General features: G+C 54.8%; 1 protein-coding gene across 2 annotated transcripts in view; it reads left to right on the forward strand.

Moving 5' to 3' along the window:
* The window catches only part of PCDH1 (protocadherin 1), a 52440-nt gene extending 43976 nt beyond the window's left edge, over positions 1 to 8464 (forward strand). The window contains exons 5-6 of one of the 2 annotated variants that reach the window (XM_064458855.1): positions 5600 to 5642; positions 7507 to 7595. In XM_064458855.1, coding sequence (XP_064314925.1) covers positions 5600 to 5625 — 26 coding nt within the window. In that variant the 3' untranslated portion in view covers positions 5626 to 5642; positions 7507 to 7595. Of the gene's footprint in view, positions 1 to 5599; positions 5643 to 7506 lie in introns of both variants that reach the window. The other variant, XM_064458854.1, reaches the window with a different exon arrangement.
* Positions 8465 to 15320: the final 6856 nt, after the last annotated feature.

Genomic DNA, 15320 nt, shown 5'->3' on the forward strand with positions numbered 1-15320 from the left:
CAGATCACCTCCTGTTGCTGTGGTGATGTGGCTGTGGGATGCCTGAGTTTCCCAGTCATCCTGCTACTGTCGTACAGCCGCCTGCAGTTTGCAGGCATAACGACAGCAGGGAGGTGGTCCCTCAAGCTCCAGCTACTGCAAGCAAGGGAAGAACATGTCCTCTGGGAGCCTGGGCTCAGGCCCTCATTGTCAACAAAGTCTTTTGGCACTACCTGTGCTGGTGAGGCGGAGACTGGTGGGTGCATCTGTCCACATTAATTACATGCTGGTTCTGCTGTGATACCCTTAGCAGGATCTGGGAAGTAATTTGCTTTGGTGCTGCAGTTAGTGTGTGCTGTTGTAATATACTCCAGAGGCCATGGTTTGATCTGCGTGTGCATCTGGGGGCTGACAGGCCATTAACTTTGGAGGAAGCTGTCTGTACTGGTGTTTAGATGCTATTGTTTAGCATGAGGGGAGAGATGCTTGGTGCTGTAGGGTCTGGAGGAGATGGCTGTGCACATTATATCTTTTGACTTTGGTGCCTAGGAGAAATCCATCTGTGTGCTGGCATCAGCCTGAGGATCTTTCTCAGTATTTATCGTAAGAGCGGGTGTTGCTCATTATTGCCCTGAGAGCTGTAGGTGTGGCGTTGACCTGCAGTAACCACCTTTATGGGCAGTGTTGGGTCGTTCTCCGATACCAGAAGCCATCTGTCTGTGTGCTGTAGTGATGGTGTTAAGTTTGGAAAGCCATCTGTCTGGGTGTTGTAGTGCTAGAGTTAGTCCCCGAAGCTGTCTGTCTGGGTGTTATAGTGCTAGGAATGGTCCTGCAAACCGTCTGCCTGGGTGTTGTAGGGATGATATTAGCTCAGTCTAGGAAAAATAGGGACTGGTGTGGACTGCAGGGAGCTCTCCGCTTGTGCTTTCAGCTTCCAATATTTCTGTACTGATTAATCTCTTGAGCATTGCTGTGGAAATGGGTGGCAGTCCAGCAGCCTTCCCCAAGGCCTGGAAAGTGAAATTAGTGTTGTGCTTGTGCTGCTCTGGAGGTAGAGGGCTCTGGTCACATCCATATGTGATGTAGGAATCAGGGACCAGAAAAAGGAGGCAGACTGGGGAGCTGCAGAAGGTGACCTTGCTGCTCTGGAGGGTGGGCGTTGCCTGCTGGGGATAATGCACTGGCCATGCCCACCTCATCTGGGGACCTTGTGTCTGTGTCTGGGCTTTGCAAAGGACATCACGGCTCCACAGCTACCTACAGGGCAGCTCCCCTCTCCCAAATGCCCTTGCAAGGGGAAGATGTGTTGGGAAGGAGACACCAAGCTCCTGTACACCAAAGGAAGGCCACGCTGAACTGGCCAGGTGGGAACTGGCTGTTGAGCATCTCTTGCTGCCAATGTGGGGGGAATTCTCCAGGCTACTGAGTTAGGCATGCTGCTGTGGGAGAAAAGCACAGAGAGGGGTAAGTCAAGGGGTGGGATGAGTGCAAGGCACTCATTCCAGCAGTGCCGGGATACAAAGATGTGAAGAATAGAATAGAATAGAATAGAATAGAATAGAATAGAATAGAATAGAATAGAATAGAATAGAATAGAATAGAATAGAATAGAATAGCGATGTGGCTGCTAGTGTAAGAAAATTAGATGTTGGGGCACACTATCCAAATAGGTGTGCTGTTACAGTGTAGTGAAGAGGGAACAGACCATGAAGCAATGGTGCCTGGAGGAAGCAGCACCACAGGGGAGTGGTATCTGAAGGGAACAGTGCTGTAAAACATGGTACCTGGAGGAAATGGCACCATTAGAGCAGCAGTGCCTGGAGGGAAGACAGCAGCAGGAGGAGGCAATACCTGGAGGGAGCAGCAGCACAGAACATGGCACCTGGAGGACGTGGCACCATGGGGGACCACTACGTGTAGGTATCAGTGCTGTGGAGGAATGGTGCTTCCCAGGAATGGCGCTGTGGGGGAACAACACCTGTAGAGAGCAACGCCATGGGAGAGTGGTACCTTTGGTAACCACACTGTGGGGGACAGTACCTGTAGGGAACAGTGCTGTAGGGGAACGATACCTGTAGGTAGTCACGCTGTAGGGGAGTGGCACCTATAGAGAACAGTGACATGGGAGAATGGTACCTGTGAGCGGTATCGCAGTAGGAGAATGGTGCCTGTAGGGATTAGCACTGTAGGCAATGGTACCTGTAGGTGTGAGCACTCCAGGGATTAGTACCTGGAGGGAGAGATGGTGCAGGAGAATGGCACCAGTGAGCTATGGTGGAGTAGGGGAATGGTGCCTACCCTCAGGAGCTGCGCTGTAGGAAGGGGATTGTTGGAAAGAGCAGCACCAGGGAGGCTGTCCCCATTGCATAGATGCTGTAGGGGCAGGCAGGGAGGACAGTGCTGCTGGAATATATCATGGGAGGTCATCACTGTAAGTGATGTTCCAGGAGTGGTCTGCAGAGCGCTGAGGGCTTGGTGTGGGAGAAGGGGGGTTTCCAGGTGTCCACACCAGGGCAATAGAGGTGGTAAAGATGCCTGCACTGGAAACACTGCATCCTTTCCTGGCTGAAAGACAGCCATTTTGAAAGAAATACCTTGCATCCCAGCCCTCAGTTTGCAGCATGGGGCGTGCTCCACCCTTCTACCCCCTGACTGAGGCTAGAAGAGGTACACTGCTTTTGGGCTCTGAACAGGGGTAGCTGGTTGAAATTATTGCCTGATGTTCTCTGTGCCATCAGGTAGGGAAGATGAGCCTTTCTGATCTCATACTTGGGGATCTAATACTTGGGGAAGCATCCTGCTTTGCCTCTAAGCCGCGCTCCCCACTCTGTCTTATTCCCCATTTCTCTGTACCACTGAACCTCTCCAGTCCTTCCTAGCATGCTGAGCTTCCCTCCACCTCCCTTCCAGGCTTCTCTGCATCCTCTGCTGTGTCACGTCCCCACAGTCCCAATGTCTTCCCTCCCAGAGCTGCTCCACTACATCCCCTCACCCGCAGGATCTGGCCTTCTGTGCTGCATCATCCCTGCTCACCCAGTGCATTCGGTGCTGATGTCTGATGCAAATGGAAGGCAGGGAGAACCAAACCAGACTGCAGATGTTGCAGATGGTGGCAAAAAAAAGTGGTTGGGGCTGGCTCTCAGCCTCTGCTTGAAGCTACCTGGCTTGCAGTGGGCAAGTGAACCTCTGCACATCTACTGCAGGAGATAGAAGTGCCTGCTGAATGAGACTGCCTGCTTTTGTCTGCTGTCTAACAGTACTCAAGTGCACTGTTGAAATCCCCCACTAAGAGCGATAATACTATTAGAGGAACCCTTGCAAGTGGCTGCAACAGGATGTGTTCCTGCCCTGCATGGGGATATATAGAGAGAAATAATTAGCAGCATCACCAATATGTGCCTCTTCCCGGAGGAGACAGCCTTGCACAGTCTCCTTCACAAAGAGCAGAGGTGCCCTGGATGTCAGGAGACGAGAACAGCCACGTCAGGACTGACAACAGAGCGTGGCTGAAGAGAGCTTCCCCTCCTCCAGCTGTAACAAGGGCCCAGGGTGTATCTCTGAATGCATCTTGTTGTAAAGCCCTAACTGTGCCCCCTTTTCATCCTAAAAGTTCAAAGGGATGCAACTTTTACTACCCTGGGTTCCTTCCTGTGAAATGTGAAGAGGCAGAGCAGCCCCTAGGCAGCTAACAAAAGGATGCCAGAGAAATGCAAAACTATAGAAAGGAGGGACCCAGAAGACTGTGAGGACTGTGAATGCCCAAACAACCACACAACCCTCCTGGCTGTGAAGTAGAGCCTTCTGGCATGGAAATGCTGATAGCAGCCCTTCCGAAGGAGCCATGCCTCTGAAGGAGCGCAGTGAGAGGGCAGAGCTCAGGAAAACATAGCAGCTGCACACACATAGCTTTTATTTTGCATGGCCAGAATGCTGTGGAGGAATGAGATGCTGGAGAGAGCATGGCCATCCTCTTCATCACATGAGAACTTTGTCAGATTTCAGGTGTTCAGAGTCACAAAACTGCATTCCTGGGGTGGAGGAGGGATCCAAAATCCTGAGTACAATTTGTAAGGTGAAGTGGGCACCTTGACCCTGAGGTGACATTTGGGCTCTGCCCCCTCACATCACACTGCAGGGCATCCAGAATCAGCACTTTGAGGGCAAAATTTCCACCTGTGTTTACCCCCAAAGAAGGATTTTTGTTTGTCTGCAGTGGCACATTGAAGTCTCTGGGCCACTGGCATATGCTGAGAATTAGGCCATACGGTCATGTTTGCTCTAAATCACAGCTATTCAGGAATTACACCCTGCCCTGTTCCTGGACTCTTAAAGCAGAGCTGGTTGTGCTCATGGCACATAATACACTCCTTTAGCAGCGGAGCTCTGATGCCAGCATCTCACTGCAAGCAAAGGGACAGCGCTGGAAAAAGACTTTGGTGCCAGAAACAGACAATGGGAAAAACAGAATAAAAGACCCTGAACACAGCGTTCCTGCTTGATCCTGCGATTTCTTAGCTGCCATTGGCGCAAGGAAATCACCACAGCTTTGTTCACTGGAGAGGTAGCTTTTATTTTGGTCCTGCCAGTACCCTCCATAGACTTGGCAAAGCACCTTCTGCCAGGGCAAGAAGAGGTGGCACTCACCCACTCCCCACCCTGGGACTGTGTAGCACCAAGGCATTTCTGGAAGTGGAAGAGTTGAGCTGTCCCATTTGTCTAGTAGGAAATTAGATGAGAGAGAGACAGCGATATTGCCTCTTGGACAGAAATGAAAGACAATGTAACACGACTTCAAACTGACCAAGCTGGTGGTCACCAGGGCATCCTGTTGTCCTGAGAGGAACAGCTGGTGTATCACCTAGACACAGGCTCCAGTCTCTCCTTTGACTTGCACAAAGTAGAGGCAAAAACTGAGCTGTCTTGCCTCTGCTTTTGTACCTTGCTTTCTATCTGTAGCGAGAAGAAAGAAATGAGGCAACTTTCCACATGCTCAGGAAATAGGACAATTGGTCTGTGTCCAGCCCTGAGAATGACCCCCAAGACATGCACTGGCAAGCTATGCTCTCACACTGGCCTGTGCGGGCATCTTGTCCCCTGTGATGCTTGGGCTTCTGCTTTTGCACCCTGCAGCATGAGCATGGCTGTCCCCTGTGCATGAGTTCATTTGCGTGTGCCAATTTGTGATGCATGAGCATGTTAGCGTGCACCCAGCTGGGCTGTACGTGTGTATGTGCACATTGCCATATGATGCACAGCCCCAGTCCCTCTGTACACAGGGGCTCGAGGTGCTACAAGCCAGGTGTCTTCAAGCTTTGCCTCAGGTTCCTGTGTGAGTCCTGCAATGGCCAGTGGGCTCCAGGGAGGCTAGGGTAAGACTGGAGAAACTGGTGAGAGACCAGCAGTGGTGGAGAAACAGCCTTAAGGAGATTGGAGCAGGGCCAGGAGAGGCCAAGGGACTCCTGGAGGCAGTGGGTACCAGAGGGATGCTGTGGGGCTCAGTGCAATGTGATGGGGAGGTTTGGCAGAGGCTGAGGGGTCCAGGAGGATCCTAAGGGTGGGTGTGGAGGCTGGGGGCTGTGTAATGATGTGACCCTCTCGTCCTTTTTCTGCTCCTCATTAGAGTCCCCTGAGCGGAGCAGGCTGTGAAGGGGGTCTGCGCTGAGGTATGTCCTTATGGCTTCTGCCAGGATATCACAGCTTACATGTGCGCCAGGGGACGGGACACAGAAGGTGGCTCCCAGCATGGGGAGAGCATGAGTGCCAGAGCCTCCACAGGAACCAGGGGGAAAAACTGGGGTGCCTCAGCCCCCAGAGGAGCTGAGAATTTGGGATACAGTCACTGGGGGTTGTTTTAGGGCAAGATATTCTCACACACTGGTTTGCTGCCAACTTTGCCCCTTCTTCCATGCCCATCTCTCTAGCTCTCACTTATGACCCCTGTCCACCATTCCCATCATTGTGTGGTGCCTTCTCCTGCAGAGACCTTCCTCACATCCTGGGGTTGCCTGTATGCAAAAGCTGTGCCAGGGTGACTTGGGGATGCCTGTGTCCAAGAGCGCTGAACTGGTGGCAGGAGGGACGTGCTGATGAAGGCAGAGGCCCCAGCATGGCTCCAGTTTTCTTCTTCCCAGGGCTGAGGGAGTGCCAGCTGGTCTTTCCTTTTTTGGGAGGAGGGGGCTATGTGTACCAGTGTGTATCTGATGGGAAATGGCATGCCCTGAGCTGTGCAAAGCCCCATGTGTCTCAGGTCCCCAGAGCTCCTTAGTGTCTCCTTCCATCAGGCAACAGAGCTGTTTGTCAGCAATGCAGTGGAGTGAGCTCCTGGGTGGAGAGATAGTGAGGACTTCTGTGAACCAGAAGGGACGTCTACAGGTCAGAGCAGTCTCAAGGTCATGAGCAGTCCCTGCTTTCATCCCAGCATCAGCACCAAGCTTGATCTGCCAGCAGGTCTTGTGGTAGTGGGCAGTGATGTGTCCCAGGCAGTGGCAGGGGTTATGTTGTGCCCCAGGTTGGGGTAGATGGCAAGCAATTACTTGTATCTGGGATGGCTCTTGGAGGGACACTCACCTCTGCATGGAAATGCCAAGTTTCAGCCTCTGAAGACTTGTGACAGGTACTCCTTGTGTAAAGGATGTGTGGCCAAGGCTGGTGGTCAGAATTTCCCAGCTCTGCCAGGAGCAGGGAGCTATTGATGCCCTCTGATACCTGGCTCTCTCAGGGGCAGGTGTTTGGTCCACAGAGGGGCTTGGGCAATCCTGGGGCAGGGACTCATGAGTATCAGATATGTCCAGCCTCTCTGGGGTAGACATGGGTTTGCCCATATGTGCTTTGCTGTGCTTGGGGTTTTCAGGCTCTGTGGGAGATAAGCCAATGTCTGAGGACTTCTGGCTGGGCTTGGGGCTCCTGTTAATGGGTGCTTGGGGAGGCTTGCCGGTGGCCTGGCTTGCCTGATAGTGAGCAGGACAGGGCTGCCCAAGGATGGTGCTCAGGAAATACGGTTATACCTCAGGGCAGTGAAGAGCAGTTCCCTCCCTCTGCACAGTGAAGCTGTCAGTGGTGCCCAAAGGCACTGGAGCAAGAGAGTTCCTGGAGCCTAGCAGGGTCCAGGTGGTGCCCATGGCTGTGGGGTGATGAGTCCAGTGGCAGCCTGTCTCCTGCTGTGCAAATCCAGGCTGTGGGGCCCCTCCTGTGCAATGCCCGTCTCCCAAGGGGGGTGGGCTCAGTGAGGCCTGTGCTCTGCCTCCCATTTCTCTGCACGCACCACTGCAGGAAGGATGCTTGTCAAGGGGGAACTGGGGCTGTGAGCTTGGATGGGAGGTGTTGGCTTTCAGGAACCTTGGGTTCTTCTTCCAGCTCTGCCTTTGCTCCCTGGGTGGCCGTGGGTCCATCTGTCCCCTCCCACCACAGGAGGCTGCGGGTAGGACAGAGACATCCAGGCTTTGCTGCTCTTCCCTGTGCTTCAGCCTCATGTCCGAAGCTGGTGGTACCCAGGTGTGCTTAACAATGCTCTTGCTTGCTTCTCTGCAGATCTCCGGCCTCTGCCTGATGTAGCCATGACTGGGACCTGCACCCGGGAGTGCACAGAGTTTGGCCACTCCGATACCTGCTGGATGCCTGGCCAGTCCTCCCCCAGCCGCAGGCCCAAGAACGCCCTCAAACTCTCCACTTTTGTGCCTTACCAAGACAGAGGGAGTCAAGAGCAAGTCGGGAATGGCAGCCCCAGACTCTCAGAAGAGCGCAGCACCAAAATGGCCAACCTCCGCCTGCTCCCCACGTACAGTGCCTTCTCCAATAGTAGCCATGAGCCCTGCAAGGACTCTCCCATGGAGGAAATTCCTCTCACCCAGACCTCGGACTTCCAGCCAGCCACCACCCCCTCGTCCCAGACCACCAAGAGGGAGATATACCTGTGAGGCTGGGTGTGAGGGGCAGGGAGCAGATGTGCTTCTAAGGCCAGTGTCCAGAGGAACATTTTAAACTTCAATGCTTTATCGCTCCAGTGGCCGGTTCTCCAGGCTGTGGGCTCGGCGGACAGCAGGGCAGGGCAAGGCAGGGATGAGAGGAGCATCTTTTTATTCCTTTGTTTCCTGGGGCCAGGGGTGGGTGAGAAGGTTGAAAGCATCTGAAACCCAATTTCCAAGCACTTGTGGGTGCATGTCTCCGAACTGCTGCGTCGCTGGGGAGGGCTGGGCAAGCTTCAGGTGTGGAGGGAACGGCTGGGGAGAAGGGCTTACGTACCAAAGGTCCACGCAGAGCTGGTGGAATTCCTGGGCATAGGACAAAGGGTGTCCCCACGCATGGGGAGTGAGCTGCCTGTCTCTTTGCTGTAGACTCCTGTAAATATGAATCTTAGGAATGACATTCAAGTCCTGCCTGATTGAAACTTTTTATTGTCCTTGAAACAAAAGACGTTTAAAAAAAAAAAAACACAAAAAAAAAAAAAGAAAAAAAGAAAACAGAAACAAACTACAGGGAGCAAATTCCAGCTTTGAATGGTTTGCTGTGTAGAAGAGCCCGCGGGAGCGCAGCGTCCGGCCCACACTCGTGTTCTATATTGTAAATAGAGATGTGACCAGTCCCTGAAACAGCAGCTGGGGAGCTGGAGGAGAGGGGCAGTGTCCTAGCTGGACTGTAAGGACTTTGCTATTTTTCAGCCTGAATCTCTTTCTGAACGTTGTCACTGTGCCCACAAGCTGCAGGGCCCCTAGGGACTGTCCTGTGCCATAGGTGGGGTCTGCTTTGGGAGGGGGTTCCCTGGTGGTGGCCCTGCACCTGGCAGGTGGAGGAGGGATGGAGAAGCCCCCAGTCAAGGGACCGGCTGGGTCCGGAGAAGCCCTCAGTCCAACTCTGCTGGCAGGAAGGTTGTCATTGGCTGTGGTATCTCAGCCCATTGCCTTGTGCCTCCTCCGGGGCAGGGGATGCCCATGAGGCCGGCTGTGCCATGCCTTCGACCTCCGTCCCGTCTGCCTGTAAGCCACCATTGCCTTTGTGAGGAGGAGCTTTGTCTCAGGGTCACACTGGGGGCCACCGAGCCCCTGCCTGCTGGACTCCCACTGCCCTTAGGCCACAGGGCCACTCTCAAGGGATCCAGCTTTCTCTTCCATTGTCAAAGGTCGACTGGTCTCCCTGGCAGGTTTCCGCTGCCCTGGCATCCTCTGCTCCCTTGCAGGGTACCCAACTGGGGCAATGCTGTGCACGCAGTGGGGACAGGACCCCCTTACCCCTCAATGGTCTCCCTGGAGGGGGACTCCTGGGCGCTTTCCTGAGCCTCTCTGCTCCCTTGAAAGCCAGGACACAGTCCTGTTTTAGGGGGCTTCGCGTGCACCCCTGGAAGAAGGGGTGCAGGGGACTTTGCCTCATTCCTGGGTAGCCCTTCCCGGTCCTCCCCTGCCAGGATGTGGGGAGGGGCTGTGCTGCACCATTGTTCTTCCTGTACTTGCGTGCGCATCGATCGTCTTCAACTCTGGGATCTTCCTTAGGGAGTGAGGCCAGTAGTAACTGCAGGATGGTTCCCCCTGCAGCTCATCTTTGGTCCACATGGTCCATCACTGCAGGGCTTGCGGATGGCTCTGCCGGGCTTGACTGCCACAGGGACACCGCAGGGACAGGGCACCCCAGCCGCTGCAGGTCAGAGACGGCCCTGCCATAGCTGTAGTGCCTGTTGGGGTGCAGCGTGCTGGGACTCCACCCTGCGCAACCTCCTTCCCCCCTCCTCCAGCATCCCTCTCTCTGAGCAGCTCCTCTCCCTTTGCTATGGTGGTGGTGGCAAGATGCGGCCAGTTCCCTGGTGCAGCTCCAGTTGACGTGAGGGGACATGGTGCAAGCCGAGCTCGGGTGACAAGGGAAGGGCAGCAGAAGGTGCCTGCTTGCACCTGCTCTGTCATGCCCCAGCCCTGCTCCTCACCTTCCCTGGGCGCCGTTGTGCCACACTGCATCACCCATGGCCCTGGCACCTTCGGATGCCACCTGGAGGAGGCAGGACCCTCCTCCCGGCCTCCTGCTGCTGCTTCCCACCAACCAACTGGCTGGGGGTCCCTTGAGACAGGCGCGATGCTCCCGGTGGATGTCCGGCCTGCCTGTCCGGGCATCCCTGCTCTACCCTTGCCCGCTGTGGGTGCCCGGCGGGGCCCACATTCCCCTGGCCTGGCTGCCTGAGCAGGTCATGCTCCTGAACTTGTTTTTATTGTAGCTCTGTAGTTTCAGGGCCAAACTGGGCAGAATGTGCAATTTGGCCACGCTGGCCAGGATCTTTGACTCCACTGCCAACTCGACTGCTCACGCCTCCCCTTGGCTCAGGCAGTGGCAGTGTCCAGTGCCCCTCTTGGGGACACCCCCGGGAGAGTGACGTAGCCACATCTGAGGGGTGCTTGTCCAAGACTTGCTTCCCCCAGCCCTTTGCCTGTGGGTGGGCTCCCTACCTTCTTATCGGGGTCACCAGAGGGACCCTGAAGCTCGAAGACCTGTGGCTGGAGTAGCTGTCTTGTCTCCTGGAGCACCTGGCAATGTTCTCAGTGTGGTGCAAGGCAGGACTGAGTACAGAGGGGGTCCCCAAGGGGTGGGAGGAATGGGTGCTGGGGATGCGTGCCGTGGTGGGGGGCGGATGAGTCTCATTGGGGGTGCACAGAGAGATGTTGGGGCTGGGTCTTTGGAGGGGTGCATAGTGGGGAGAGGGCACGGGTGTCTGGAGGGGATGGGGAGGGGATGGGTGTCTAGGGGGAGCATGGCGGGGGGGCGAGGGTGGGTCTGTGGGGAACAACAGGTGGGGCAGTGGGAGTGGGTCCTCAGTGGGGTGCCAAGGGGCGGGAGGCTATGTGGGGTGCAGCGGGGATGTGTCCCTGGGGAGGAGAAGGCTCTGGACATTGGTTCTGGGAGAGGGGGTGTTGGGGATTTGTCCAGGGGTGAAGTTGACAGTGTGACTGGGGATCAGTCCTGGGGGAGGGTGAAGAAGAGGTGCTGGCAGAAAGAAGCTCATTTGCACAATTATAAGCCAGAAGGATAAAGCCTCTGTGCACGTGGAAGGGGGGAAGCTCCCCACGGGCTCCAGTCTAGACAAGCACAGGGAAGAGGAGGGGGGTTTGATGCCTCTGTGGAGGGGTTCACTGTATCTGACACTGCACTAGGACAAGCCAGGGGTAAAACCAAAGGTGGGAGCCAGGGAGCAGGCGGGCTGCGTGGGAAGGATCTAAGTGACCCCTTTGTAGCTCTTCAGTGTTGGTTCTATTTATACGAGATTTCATTTCCTTGCTTGTGATGCCTTGTTTTTTGTACAGTTTTATGTACATGCAGGTGTAGCTTTTCTAAAGGAGAAGTCCTATGGCAGAGTAAAGTACCCAACTATTTTTCAGATGGTGACCTATGTCTAAGGCAATGCCTCTTGCTAAGGTTGTATTGCTCTCAATGTGTGATGCATTTCCCTGTGCGGGGAAGGCTTTGGGCCTTGGGCTTGGTTTTCCCCGGGCGCTGTGAGCACAATTGATTCCCTTGTAATTCTTTCTGTTTGGAGCAGTGAGCATGACACCGTCGTGATCCCCTTTCTGTTCTCTCCTGTTCTGTTTGTTTGCTGAGCTGTCAGATGACCAACTCCATTGTAATTAGCCCTTCCTAAAGCTTTACAATAAAAGTGTGAAAACCTGGGTGTCTGTGCCTGACATTCTTCCCATGTGTTGCATCCTTGGGGGCAGCCAGGGGCATCCTCAGGGAAGAAAACACATAGAGGCAGTGAAGAACCTTGGTGGCTGTGGGGAGATACCTGCTCCTGCTGCCCTCCTTCAGGTGCAAGGAACCCTGGCGTCTGCTCTTGTCTCCCTGCTCCTGTTTTTCAGCTTAAGGATGGTTCTGCACAGGTATGAGTAAGATAAACCCACAAAGCAGTTTGCCACAGACAAATCTCCTTTATTTAAAACCAAAATGTTTCAGTGAAAAGACATCTTCAGCCCTAAGGGTGCCTGCACTTGTGTCTATCACCAGATAAGTTGGGAACTAGGGAAAGTCCCACCAACCAGCTCCAGACTCCCTCCCACCTCCATCACTGCTCCTTGGAGACCCGATGTGATTTCCCACCATTTCACCACCTCCTTTACCAAGCATAGTTGATTTTTTTAGGTAGTTTAGACCTTCTAGAAACAGCTGGGCCACTTCAAACCAGGGCATATTTGTGGCTGCCTCCTACTGCAGCTGCAGGGACCTTGTTCAGCTGTAGCTGTTGTGTTTTCCTGCTTGCCTTTGCACCAGATTGCGCTAGGCAAGATCAATAGCTGTACAGGGTAGTTCCCTAGCACAGAGTACAGATGCTTCCCTTATTAGTCAGGTTACATACATGTGTCTTGTCGGTGTTGGGATCACACACAGCACTGCACCTCGCTCTGCTGAGCTGCAGGCACTGGGCTTGCCATGGTCTTAGCACTGGGAAAAGGCAAGACTCACCCCCAGCTTGGAAGACACTGGCAAGCACCCCTGGGAAGGAAGTTTCCAAGTGGAGATGTAGACATTCATCCCCTCAGTGGGGTTTTGTAGGGACTTCTTTTCTATCGTCCCCTTCTCCCTGGGCTCTTCTCAGGGCAATGCAAAGGGAAGCCAGTACCACCCAATTCCAAGGGATCATGTCCGTATGGGTAACGGAGTGGCCTCTCAGCTGCCCCTCTGTGCAGGCACGCTCCAGCTGGGCCGCAGGGATTTGTCTCTAGGGGCCCTGGAGAACCAGGTGGCCTTGCTGGATCCAGATGTTGAGGATAGTGCCTCCCCTCCCACAGGTAGCACCCACACAGAGCTCTCAGCACCCAGCTGCCCCCAGGATAACTGGGATCACCAAAGAGTGTCGTCCGAGGCAGAGACACAGTCCCATGACCTTCCTGTCCCTCCTGAGCATGCCTGGCCTTGTACCATGCCTTACAGTTGCTCCTCATGCTCCCACCCAGTCAGCCCAGGCTGTGCAGACCCCCTATGCCCCCATTCGTGACTCCTTCCCCTCCTCTGCTCTACCCTCCTCTGCCCCCCCCTCCAGTATGCCCATCCTACCCACTCCCCCACCTACTCCGTTCCCTCCTTGCCTCTCCTTCCCTACTCCACTGTGCTCCCCCCTGGCAGACCCTGCCCTCCCCTCACCCCACCCCAGTGCAGCAAGCCTTCTCAGTCCTCCGGCACAGCCCTGAGCATCACACCCAGCCAGCTATGTGCTGGTCTGGAAACTGTTTCCATGGCAGCACACATTGATTACCGGGGTGGGAAGGGGCCTTGTGGATCCTGCTGGTGAGGATGGTGAGGCTGCCCAGCATGGCATGGCGTTTGGACACGAGGCTCCCCAGTCAGTACTGCCCTTGGGATGGGTTTCAGTGTCCAGCGAGGCAGGTGGATGTGGAAGGAGTATTATCCAGCCTAGGATGGTCCCACTGGGCTGGGCCTCAAGAGCAAATGGAGTTGTGCGACATGGCCTTGGTGTCCCTGCCAAGTCCACCCGTCCTTGGAGATTTGCACAGCCTGGGGCTCCACAACAATCATTCCTAGCCTAATGTGGAGGGGTTGGGAAGCTGCTCGTCCTGCCCGCTACTTGGCAGCCTCCCCTGGGGTGGGAGCGCCTGCAAAGAGGGGCAACTGGCTGCCAGGTGGGGATGGCACGTAAAGGGAGATGGGCTGGGCAAGAACTGCTTGCTGCATAAGCTTTGTTTTGATCTGGTCGGGGGACAAAGTGAGCCAGCAAAGCTCTGCACAGAGTTGGCTGAAGGGTCCAGACAATGAATTCCCATGAGGGTGGCTTTCTTGCTGGGGTGAGCAATGGGACAGCAGACTTTGCTACCTACCTGTGCTGTGATGGTGGCCACAGATGAACTCCTGGAATGGGAACAGGGTGCTGGGCCACTGCTGTGCCAGCCTGATGTTTGGGGTTCAAAAAGAGCTGAAAGCAGTTTAAGAGCTGACACCATCTCTTCTGGCATAGTATCTGTTTATCCCATGATGCCCACAGGCAGCTGTGGACAGCTGTGGGGCCACAACAGCAGGGCTGGCTGTGGACATGGCAGTGATAGGCTTCAGTAACCTACCCCATGGTGAGATGCTGAGAGGAACAGAGCCCACCATGCAGGAGGAGTGGGACCATGGTACAGGGAAGCTGCAAACCCCTCCTTCCCTGGCTGGCTTTAGGCTGCGGGGAGGTCATGCCTGCCCAGCTCATTCCTCCCGTGTACTGCTGTTAATAGGATAAGCAGGGCTGCCTCTGCTCGTGGCAGCCATGGAGCCCAGCCCTGCATATGTTGCGGTGGCCTCTGGAGGAGATTGGATATTGCGCTACAGGAGAAGGCCCTGTAATCGCCCACAGGATGATTGGGATTTGCAAGCAGCTCGGGAGAGGCGGGGGACCCAGCCCCAGGCAGTTTTCTGCTGTGTCTCTGGTTGTCTGGCAGTGTGATGAGGGGGATTAGGAGATTTAGAGCAAGCCCAGCCCCCTCTCCAGGGGGCTTTTGAACTGAAGCCCCAGCAGAATACGCAGCTCAGTTTATTCCCATAGGCAGACTGATAGAGAGAAGTCTGGGGTGCTGCTAATAGCAGCGAATCTAAGAGCAGGAGCTTTCCCCCCCTCTGCTAGCAGGGAGTTGGCATCATCCAAGACAAGGAGAGACTATCAGTTTCCTCCATGGCCAGATGCTCAACCCCCAGCAGCTTTCACCCCACACTGCTATTCCCATCCCTTTCTTGAGCTGATTCAAGCCCCACCCTCTGCGGTGCTGCAGTCACCCCTTAGCCTGGAGTGAACCTCTGAGCTCCCACACCAGAATGGCCTGGCGCCATGTTTTAATCACACAAGGAGGCACAGTTGGTTGGACCGTGCTCTTCTTCCCCATCTGCTCGTGGCAGTTGTAGAGCTAAGCCTGGCCCACACAAAGGCAGACACTCTCTCGACAAGGGAACGCTCTGTGGGGGCTTAGTGCAAACACGCCTAATGGGATTAGTACAAATGGAGGCCACGCTCTGTTCCAGTGGAGAGGGAAGTGTGCCTGCCCTCCCTCCCTGAGCTTGTCTTTCCCTCCCTTCCTGTCCATCAACCCCAACCTGGTGCCAATCACCAGGTATCTCAGCACCTATAGAAAAGGCATCTTTCTAAAACTTGCTGTCCTGGGCTCCTCCAAATCAACAGATGCAATGCATCGGATACCTTAGCTCCCTGAGCCTATCTTCCCACCCTGATCTCATTATGGACAGCCAGCTTCTGTTGCAGAACCCAGCTGAGTGCCACTTTCACTTGTGAAACATCGCCAACTTGTGAAGTTATCAGATTTGACTCTGGAGAGAGAAGTTTTTTCAAAATGCTTTAAAATGGAAGCTTGCAACGTTAGGGTGGACACCAAACCCCC

The sequence above is a fragment of the Phalacrocorax carbo genome, chromosome 8 (assembly GCF_963921805.1).
Source record: "Phalacrocorax carbo chromosome 8, bPhaCar2.1, whole genome shotgun sequence".
In the NCBI taxonomy this organism is placed as follows: domain Eukaryota; kingdom Metazoa; phylum Chordata; class Aves; order Suliformes; family Phalacrocoracidae; genus Phalacrocorax; species Phalacrocorax carbo.